This window comes from Culex pipiens, chromosome 1, assembly GCF_016801865.2.
Source record: "Culex pipiens pallens isolate TS chromosome 1, TS_CPP_V2, whole genome shotgun sequence".
In the NCBI taxonomy this organism is placed as follows: Eukaryota; Metazoa; Arthropoda; class Insecta; order Diptera; family Culicidae; genus Culex; species Culex pipiens.
The window spans coordinates 124,715,618-124,726,375 of record NC_068937.1 but is presented as its reverse complement, the minus strand read 5'-3'; the positions used below and the strand labels follow the sequence as shown (position 1 = coordinate 124,726,375).

At 42.2% G+C, this 10,758-nt stretch overlaps 1 protein-coding gene across 1 annotated transcript in view; it reads right to left on the bottom strand.

Annotated features, from left to right (window-relative positions):
- Positions 1–202: 202 nt before the first annotated feature.
- Positions 203–10,758, bottom strand: part of LOC120414297 (protein hairless) — a 28,674-nt gene continuing 18,118 nt past the window's right edge. Inside the window, exons 2-4 of the mRNA XM_039575432.2 lie at positions 7,924–8,070; positions 5,507–7,861; positions 203–5,297 (exon numbers count right to left, since the gene is read on the bottom strand). Of these exons, the coding sequence (XP_039431366.1) occupies positions 5,269–5,297; positions 5,507–7,861; positions 7,924–8,070 (2,531 nt within the window). The 3' untranslated portion in view covers positions 203–5,268. The remainder of the gene's footprint in view (positions 5,298–5,506; positions 7,862–7,923; positions 8,071–10,758) is intronic.

The following is a 10,758-nucleotide window of genomic DNA, read 5'->3' as shown; positions in this document are numbered from 1 at the left end:
ATGGAAAAATACTGTACAGCTACTATTTTATAAAGAATAGAGAATTGTTTCATTTCCCTTTTTTCTCAAGTCAACTCATTGTTTCAGTTTGTTTATTTTCACCTGCGCCATTATAGCTTACTCTTTAAAAAAAATCTCTCCCTCATTTGAAAATAAGCTATGGAGTTGAAAAGTTTCATTGTAAAATCTTTCGTAAATTTGATTTTGTTCCACGTTCTTCGTCGTCTCAACTCTTTAGTATATTTATATAAAATATTCTCCCTTTCCAGCCAGTGGTCCAAACGGAAAGCTACGTAAAAAACTAATAATACAATAACTTAAAACTCAAAAAAGAAAAAAAAACTAATGAAATCCTACGTTTTCCAACTCATGTCTTGCCGTTGTTCTTTATTCAGTGTTTTTCTTTACATTATGTTTATAATTTAAATATTTTCTGCCGTTCGTTTTGCCCAATAAATGTACACAAAGCAGAATTATAACACCTGACCGTTTTCTTAGAAAGTGAAAAAAATATCGCTTCAATCAAAACTTTTGTCTTTTTTCGTATTTATGTGAGTCGATCAAAATGCAATTAGTTCCTGGATTGGTCCTTCACTCGTTTTAATGCAGCTGTGACTTAGAGAACTTAGTTAGGGATATAAGGTATGCGGTATATGTTGGTATGTTGTAGTGTAGAGTAATGTGTTTGATTCTATTGTTGCACAAGAAAGTATAGTTATAGTTGAAAGCTATGTATTTGTGTGTGTTTGTTTATAAGTGATAGTGTTTGGATATTTGGAACGACTTGCATTTTGGGATGTCTCCGCACAATTTAAAATCTACGAAAAAGCTATACCTCACTGATATCTAAACCGATTACAAAGCGTTGGCATACATTTACGAGTCTTACTTGTTTACAAACACTTATTTGTTCGTTTTTGTGTGTTTTGTAGTTGTGTGCAACTGCTCGCTTCCATATCTAATTATCATAGTTTATACAAAGAAATCTTTTAGTTTTGTAATCTTTTACCCTTAAAAGTTAACAGTGCTCGTTTAGTGTGTTTGTTCTTCCGTCGGCGTAAACTATGACGGATTTAAATGAAACCCTTCATCTTCAGTCCACAGCGAGAGCCTGAATGAGGTCTATCTATTCGAAAATGAGTGAAATAATGTACAGAAGTCTAACCCGTCCCAGTAAACATAATATTTGCAACATCCGAATCTGTCTAACTGTGAGTTTCACCCATTGTTTTTGTGATTCTTTTTTCGAAAATATTCCTTTTGATTAGATAGCGAAAATAAATTAAATAAATTACACCATAAAATATATCAACTTTGTTTTGAATGCGATTTAGATTTAAATCATTATTTTCTGGAAATTCAAGCTCTACTCGTTACACGTCTCAAACAGCCAAAGGGGGAAATACGCCAAAGAACAGTGTGGGTAAAATTAAATATTTTGAGAAAACGTCCAACTTTTGTATGAACGTGTATGTAAGCTCACAATCAAACAGACGCTCCGCATAACATAACAAAAACGTGAGTATTTCAAAACAAACTTATACGCACATTCAAAATCACCCAATTTTCGTCAGAACCGAACATACACAGAACGAGTAAAAGAGACATCTGTCAGATTTGAGTGAACTTCACTCAGAATTCAACGAAACTGAGTTCCGAAACATCTAAGAGAAATTTACTCAAATCTGACAGATGCCCCATTTGCTCATTTCTTAGTAGGTTCAAATTTGACGAAAACTAGATGATTTGAAACAAGGTTGAAGAAGGCTGGCACGCTCGCAAAATAAAATGCCATGGTTTTTTTTTTCTAATGTTGGTACCACTGCGCGATTTTGACATTTCGGGCGTGCACCGTTCGTAACGCCATCTTTGCTCAAAAAAATCTGGATACCATACTTTTGCGTTCCATTCATTCAGTTTTGAGTACAACGTACGAGATACACTCACAAACTTGTTTGATGATATATTGATAAAATCTGCTCAAGCAAATTTTTAGTTTGGAGCGACATGTTTGCATGTGAGAGTGTGCTGTGTATGTATTTGTGTGCATGTTTGAAAATAGAAAAGTTTACTTAAATGTTCGTGGAAATGTTAGAAGTTGTTGATTTTCGTTCTACTGATTTCGTATCCTACCCTGGAATGTATTTGTGTATGTGTGTGCGCTGTCTGTTTCGACAAATTTAAACTAACCAGTTTGTTCGCGTCTGAAATCTCTTGGGGACATATTTTAAAGCGTGTTTGTTGTTTTGTTTTGGTTTTATCTCTCTCGCTCTTAATAATGATCTACACAATAAAACCTAAAGATCGCTTCCTTCGGAGAAATCAACACATGATTTGGCATACTTTTTTTAATGGGCGTAGAAATTAGCATTACTGGTCACGGAACGGAGATAAGTGAAGGATTCATGCATTATTTTGGGCAATTTCAATCTTGGTGGTTTTCTATTCTCAAATGTGACTTAATCGTTTAATTATTCAGAATTTCGATTGCGTCAAAAATCGTATAGAAAGTCAGCAGGATCATATTGTGATTTACGTATCAAAACACACATTTAAAATCACAGAAGATTGATGTATCTGAATCTAACTAAAAATTTGGTCAACTTTTCCCAAAATTATACTTAAGGAAGGTTATACCAAAATTTGGAAGATTCACTTTTAAGTTTCAACTGCATACAATGACGTTTACACAAGATCCAACTAGTGATTTTGAGTCAAAGCGGGACCTTCCATAGACGTCATTTATATATTTCCTAAAAAATAATATTTAGCATAAAACAACGAAATTTGAAAAGCTCTGCAATAACGTTAAGGCGTTGCAGAACTTGCAAATTTCACTCATAAAGTACGATTCATACCATCAGTCATCGCCATTCCGCTACCAAAAAAATAACGCAAATTACTGCTTTTTTGTGCTTTGATGTTTCGGTAAGTCAATTCTCATGTGGGAGGTCGATTCGATGCTCATAAGATTTGTCACAATTTTAGGCTTTCTGCTGGACTATCGTCGTTCGGTTTGTGTATGTATGATGTAATATTTCTATATATTTTTTTGTGTCTTTTGCGTTCAAGTCTGTTCTCTAGGATTGTTGTTTGTATTTTTCAATAAGATCATTTACCGTTGTAATTGTAGTGAATTTCCATTTTGGTTTAGTTCTTTTGTTGTAGTTGTTGTTTTGAAAGGCACACTCGTTTTTTGTTGTTGTTTTTTTTCTTAGTAAAACTGTTTTGTTCTCTGTTTAGTACTTTGTTTCTTAAAATTTTGGCTGGCCGAAATTTTCATTTCTCTTGCGCGTGTGGCTATAGTTTGTATAAAAATAGCAAAAATATTATCGACCCTTTAACTCGTTAGACTCTGGCTTTTTTAATATTTTTCCGGTTTGATTGGCGATTTGATAATTTGATTTCGTTTGATTTTTTTTTTTTTGATAAATATTTGAATCTCTGCCCTATTTGTTCTGACGGTGTTTTTTTTTTGTTTTGATCTGAAATTTCCCAACAACGTTGAACGTGTTTTTCGCTTCAAAAACAGTTAAATATACAAATTCACACTCTTACAAACTCTCGTTTCTTTCGCACACTTTCGCACTCAAACGCAGTACACATCCTAGGAGTAATATAGTTTCAGTCTATAATAGAATATACACATTACATGCTCATCTAGCGACATTTGCTTTAAAACACAAACTACAATAGTGGGTTTGAGAGAATGAGATTCGTTTTGCGTGTATCTCTCCGCCGGGTTGTCATTTTAAAGGCGCGGGGAACAAGGGGAAACACATCGGGAAGGCGGGACAAGCTATTGAGGAGGAAGATAATATTTTGGATGCACACTGATTAATTGATAGCACTTCTAGTGGTTATTATAGTTGATTTTCAGACACGCAAAAATGAAACACAAACTCGTTCAACACGCAATGAGCGTGTACGAATGACAGTTCTGTTGTGTCAAATTTAAACACGCAAATTATACATTTCTAGCAGAATAATGCAAAGAGGCCGTAGTTGGTTTGTCAACAAAGAGTGTATCCCTTTCATGCCAGATGTAAACATTCTCTAGCGTGAGCAAAATACACTCTTTATTTACAAATCCATAACGGCCCTTTTGCATTGTTTTGCTAGATTTATAAGATTGAGAAAGGGAACCAACTTCAAATTTGAAATCGTCATACAAAGAGTACTCAAATATTGAGTAGCAACTGCTTAAAACTGTGCAATTTAATCCAAGGTTCTCCAAAATCCACTCAAAAACTTGTAGCTTGCGTGTTGAACAAATAAAAGTGTTTCAAATTCTGCATGTCTGCATGTACTTGGTTCATGGTTTGGTTTGAAGAAAAAGGAACCATTATGAAAGTGACACCTCGCAAATGGAGCCACGTTAACCAGTGATTAATCTACATATTTAGATTTGGTTGAGAATTTCACGGCCACGAATCGTGTAATTGACTCGCATTGTTTTCGCTGTTGTTTTGCAGAGTTCAAACACCCAGTGGTATAATTCACTGAGCGCTAAAATTCTTCATAAAATGTAGTCTTTCGCCAAAACGTTTATAAATTGAATTTCGTCGCGATCCTTTTTCTCGTTTTGTATATATAATATTTCTGTACGTGTATATGTAGATGTGTGTATATATGTTACATGTATATAATTTCCTCTTTTATAATTTCTTACAAATCTTAGCAAAAATAGTTTCCTCTTGTTATGATTCTCTTTTCATCGGAAAATAGTTTAAAACCTTAGGTTTTCTTTTGTTTTGTAGTCTGGACCCCTTTGCTACAGTTAATGGTTGTTTTTGTTTTTTTTTCCTGATCTCTTTCTCTGTTTTCCCATCAATATATAGGTTGTATATACTCTTAAAACAATATATATATATATATTTATGTATATATGTTTATGCGAATCACACACCAACACTAAAAAGCATACGGTTAGTTGTGTCGTTTTGTTTTGTTTCCCTCTCTTCCCTTCTATTGATAAATATACACAAACACGACGGCTGCACTCAGTTTTGTTTTACCTTCTTTGTTTAAAGTGACTCAGCTACAGATCACACTTACATTTACACAAACACAAAACGGAGCGAGATTTGGGAACGCTAGGCGTCACTCCTCTCCCGTCCATTTTTTTCTTGTATTAGGCGGTTTGTAGTTGGTTTGGTTGTTTTGCCCAACGTGTTCTATTGTTTACTGGTACGAATTCGCTGCTGCTGGTTTCCACGCTTGACTCACAGTCCCTGGGAATTGGCCACGTTGCCACCAAGCGGATAATCAGTGCTTCGACAGGTTGAGAGGAACGTCTGCGAGGACGAAGAAAAAAAGTTGTTTAGTTTTGATTATGTAGAATTTAGCATAAATGTAATGGTTCCCCTTCACAGTGTACGGTCAAGTTAAACGTCAAAGTCGTGAAAACACGTGGTTTTGTTTACAAGTGAAATTAAATTTGAAATGTAGTCGCACACCTTTCAGTTAATGTTCTAAATCGACAGTTTTGAAGAAATCACCATACCTGCTCCGATGTCGCTTTTCGCGGCCGAGCTCGTCACTGCCGACGAAGGTGGTGGCGTTCTCCGGCCGGAGCTGGGTGTGCTCCAGTGCGAGGCGATTCCCGGATGAAGGTGTGGCGGCGGATGGTGGGACGAGGAGGCAAGCGCTGCTGCGCTGTAGTTCAGTGCAGCAGACGCCGGCGAGGGGGAGGAACTACTGCTGATGGCGGTAGCAGTGCTGACGGAATGTATTCGACTGGAATCACGTTGTGCGTCTCGCGAACCGCCGGACGATGGTGGTGGGGGTGCAGTTGGGGCGACTGGTGGCGATACGGCGGCCGCTGCAGCTGCGGCGGCGGCAGCAGCAGCGTGTGGTCCGAGACCTTGGTAGTGCATCCACACCTGGTTCCGGTAGGTCGCGGCAACAGCTGCCTGGTTGTACATGTGCTGATAGTACGATGTGAGCGGCGAGGCCGGCAAGAAGGGAACAGCACTGGACTGCTGGGCAGCGAGAAGCGACGCGGCTATTTGCGGTGGGTACATGTAAAACGGATTCGGAACCGGATGATGAGGCGTGGGCGATGCAATCACCGTGCTCGGTCGGATTACCGGACTAGCCTGAGATGATGAGGGATGGTGATGGACGCCGTCTACCATGTCGACGGCTGCGGACCGTTCGGCATAGTCAAGTTCCTTCTTGAGATGGGCACCACTTCGATTCACCTCGGAGGACGTCGATGAAGCGTTCGAATTGGATCGTTCCCGCTTTACCGGATCGGTTGACGGCGAAGACGGGGACGGCGATCCAAACTGTTGCCTCAGAGCAGCTGTCTTCTTTGGAACCGTCCGGATGGTAGGTGTTGAGGCTGATGACGAGGTTGGTGTCGTGGCCGGAACGCGCACCGGATCGACAATCGGGGATGCACGAGGCGACGAAGAGGGTTCCTTTCGGGCTAGCGGTGGGTAGTTGGACTGATGCGATGGAGGTGGCGATCGGGCAAAATTCAGCGGTGACTGTCGTGAGTAGTGCTGAGGTGAATTGGCCGAACCAGCAGGATTCGCGGAAGACGGTGGGGAACCACTGGACGCCAGATAAGTTGGCCGATACTTGGCAGCATTTCCACCGCTGTATGGGGAACTGGCCGAGTCATTCGTACTGGGCGATGGCGAACATCGGGAAACGGTCGAGTAGCTGCTGCTTGGGGACGAAACCGTCGGGTGAATACTGTACGGATGCTGCCGATAGCGCGTGAAGCTGTGACCCTGATGTTCCGGACTCGGACTAAGATCCGGCGAGCGAATCATGGTGTACTCCATACCCGCGGAATTCGGCGAAGCCGCTGCCGTTCCACCATAGCTGGGTGATTTTTTCTTGCCATAGTACCTCTGACTTAGATGTGCATCGGAGGGTGACTTCGGTGAGGTGATTGCATCCTTTCCAAGATACTGATAGGAAGGCTGATGGTGGTGGTGGTGGTGGTGTTGTTGTTGGTACGGATGATGACTAGTTGTAGAGTTTGTTTCCTGCTTCCTGCTGCTGATGTTACTGCTTTCACCGGACGAGTTGTGTCCGAGTAGCGAGGTTATGCTGTAGCTACTGATGGGCCTTGACACGGGCGTCGTTGGTGGAACAACCGCCGCCGTCGGAGCGGGCGTAGCTGTTCCGTTGGTCAACTTGCCGTTCGCATTGCTACTGCCGTTGCTGGTGACGACGGCTGGCGCCAGTGGAGTTGCGGTCGTCGCCGTGATAACATTACTATTACTGCCAGGTTTCGGACGAGATCTTTTCATAGTACTGCTATCTTCCAGCGAGACCTTCTCCAGCTCTCTGAGTATTCTTTTCCGCGGCGAAACGTGCTGCTGGTGGGACGAGCTGAACCGCAAACTGCTGGGCGTTGGTCGTGCCGGTGTACTGTTGACCGTGTTCGCTACACGAACCGTCAATTGTTGCACGATCGCGGCCAGTTCTCGCCTCCTTTGCAGCAGTCCTCGTCGCTTCCGGATTTTGAAATCTTTGCTCGCACCACCATTCTCAACCGCACCGTTGGTATTGGCCTCCTCCGAAGACGTCGTTCCGTTCACCTTCAGATCCATCGCATCGTCCTCGGAGGTGCCCGCCTCATCATCCGTCGTCCTCTGCCTGGTATCCCTAGTAATCTCATAGTGCAACGGTGGCAGCGGCCCTTCCGTTTCGTACGGTCGACGCCGCTTCAGTCGCAACCGCTTCAGCAGATCCCGGGGCAGCTTGAACCGCACGCAGCTCGGCCGGTGGTAGTACAGGGACATCTCGCGGGAAATGTTGGGCCGCGGGTTGGTCTGCTTCCAGCAGTGGTCCCGCTGCCACGGCGAAGACTGGATCGAGCTGTTGTCGTCGGAAACTGAAATGCAAAAGGGGAAGACGTTAGATCGATTGACGGGGATGGCTTGTACGGCAACTTACAGCTGAGCGAGGTTGAGCTCTCGTGCTTGTGGAAGTTGGCACTGATCGAGCTGACCGTCGGTGGGTAGTACGTTTTGCGCGAAACCGAAATCCAGCCGGTCTTTTCACCCTCCCGCGCACGGGCCAGCTCCAGGATGAACTTTCCATCTGAAATTGAAGAACGAGAATCTTATGAGAATATAACCCACTATGAATGGTGTAATGTCGTTTATTGTCTGGTGTCATGTCGCTGGAATAGAAGCTGCTCTACTAACGGCATGCGTCTTCAGAATTGATGATCCACCAACAAATTCAACCTTCTCATCACGCAAATATTCTCACAGACGGCAAACTTTTCCCATCGGGTCCGACCAACGTCCGCCGCCGACGCCAAACCGGATGGCGTTCGAGGGTGACGCCCGACGAGGAAGAGGAACAAACAAGGGGTTGGCGACGACGACAGCGACGCAACGACCGAGGCGTAGCACGTGTCACCGTTTTAATATGTTAATTCCACCCTGTAAGCAGCACTACAGCATAGAGCAAAGCAGTGCACGGCTCGGTTTCCCCCTTCATTTTTTAATTTCTGTGTACAGCTATATAACCATTTGCAGGCCTGGTAGCGCTCGGATGGTGTCGTACAACACCAGTTCGTTATTCAGTAATGGCTGAACCTTTCGCCCGCCGTCGGTTGTGGGGGGACGCGAGCAATGCCCACAATTCAGTGATTTCCGCATGGGTGCCCCCGGTCTTGTAGGCAGAGGGCCCATTCAGAAATAAATATATATGGTCGAAGAAATGGAGGGCGGAAATGGTAGTAGCGGTCGTCGGTGGAAAGGTGCATAGTTTTCCAGCAGAGCGACTTTCCCGAAGCGCACACGCCACGGAGCAAAGCGTTCAGACCTCGCACATCTGGTCGGTACACCACGGCAAGCCTCACGTCCACCGAACAAGGTCCACTTGTCTGTGGATCCGGATCATAAAGTGGTGCAAAGACACACTTGCCCAAGCGTTCAGCAAGAGCTGCAATGGTTTGTTTGTTTCATTTCCTATCGGTGGCGGCGGCGGCGGACAGTCAGTGGCGTAAATGGCAACAGCTTCAAACAATGACCGCGGCGGCCGACATTGTTTGTGTATACAGGCGCGGGGGACGGGACGGGTCGGGTGCGCACCAAGCATAAACAAGCAGCATGAAATACGGTACCGTCCGTCGTAACACCGTGTATGGCGGGGGCAGCTACAAGCCCCACCCAAGGACCATCAGCTATGGGGATGATCGTGGTAAAATGAGGTGTAGATTAGAGGGCAAAATGATTTTTTTTTCTAAAAAAGTTAATCATCTACCTAAGCTCACAGAAAATGTATGGTAACCAGTACTCACTGGTTTGAAAAATCATCTATTTAGAAAAATACGTTGTTGAAATTTAATTAAACATAAAATCTTCATCTTAAACGTTCATTCTTCACCAAAGCGAACAAACTCAACATCAGAGTGCATAACCCTCAAAAAGGTAATATTTTGAATCCAAAAATCATCTACAGAGCGGATTCGCTAATTGGAACGACTGACAGCTATCAAAAGCTTGAAACCACGTGTTCGAAAATTGTCGAACAATGGTGTTGAAACGTCAAAAACAGTTTGACAACCGGTTTTGACGCTACGTTCGAATTAGCGAGCATTCAAATTAGCGTACATTCGAAGTAGCGAAATTCGAATTAACGAATCCGCTCTTTATATTGTTGACCAAAAAGCCAAATATGACCCTTCTACGATAAAGGGAAATGGGGTAATACGGGCATTGAAGTTTGAGGTCCAAAAAACATAAAAACAATTCCAATTCATTTAGTTGCAGACACTTCAATCTTCAAAAATTGCTAGTTTTTTGCCTTTGTTACAAAACGCTTTTCTCAGAAATCTTTTAAAAAAATCGTGAACGACTGCGAGTCGTCCCAAAAAAAATCCTATTATCTATTTGAAGGTTTTGATGCGCTCTTTCTATTGAATTTTGGCCCGAAACCCGGAACTCAAAGCCTGATTTTTGAAAGCTTTTTTTCTGAAATACTTGTGCGATGTCTGTATCCGCCCTTAAAAATTTGTGCCTTCCATCATTGGAGAACCGCTCGTAAAACCTACACTTTTTTTATATTTCAGGTTTGTAGCCATGGGGTCGAAAACGAGCATTCTATTCACAATTTTGTACCAGTAAATGTGGTCAAAGCCATTTTAGAGTTATTTTTTGGACTATTGTACAGATAACACTTTCAAATTCAAAGAATTCAATTTCAAACAAAAATCCATTTGAAAACATGCGCCATAAACTGCTTGGGCCCAAAATTTGAAGCTTTTCCATTTTTTTTCCAGAGATATACACACTTAAAAAAAAACGTGTAATTTTCGGTCAAATTAGATGCACATAACTGGAGCATCAAATTAGACGCAAAGCTGGGTCAAATAAAACGTAATATTACACGTTCCAAAGAGCCTTGACGATCGTGTAAAATTACATTAATCGTAATATTGGTCGGAAATAATTCTTATAGGAATCGTATTATTCTTATTGGACGAGAAAACACGTGTTTAAATTTCCGAAAACAATACGTTTTTATTGCACACATCACTCATCACATCTCAGAAAATTACAAAAAAAGTTTACTCATGGCCCAAACTTGTCTTTTCTTGTGTTTTCAACTACGATTAATCACCAGAATTGCTCCATTTTAATCACTGCTTTTGTTTTTTTTTTTTCCACTTCCCATTTGTTGTGTGTTGGCCAACCCTCAAGCAGGTGACAGTTTCGGTTCACTTCGGGAACATCTTTGTATGAGGGAACGTTTTCAGAAAGTGTCCAGGCAGCT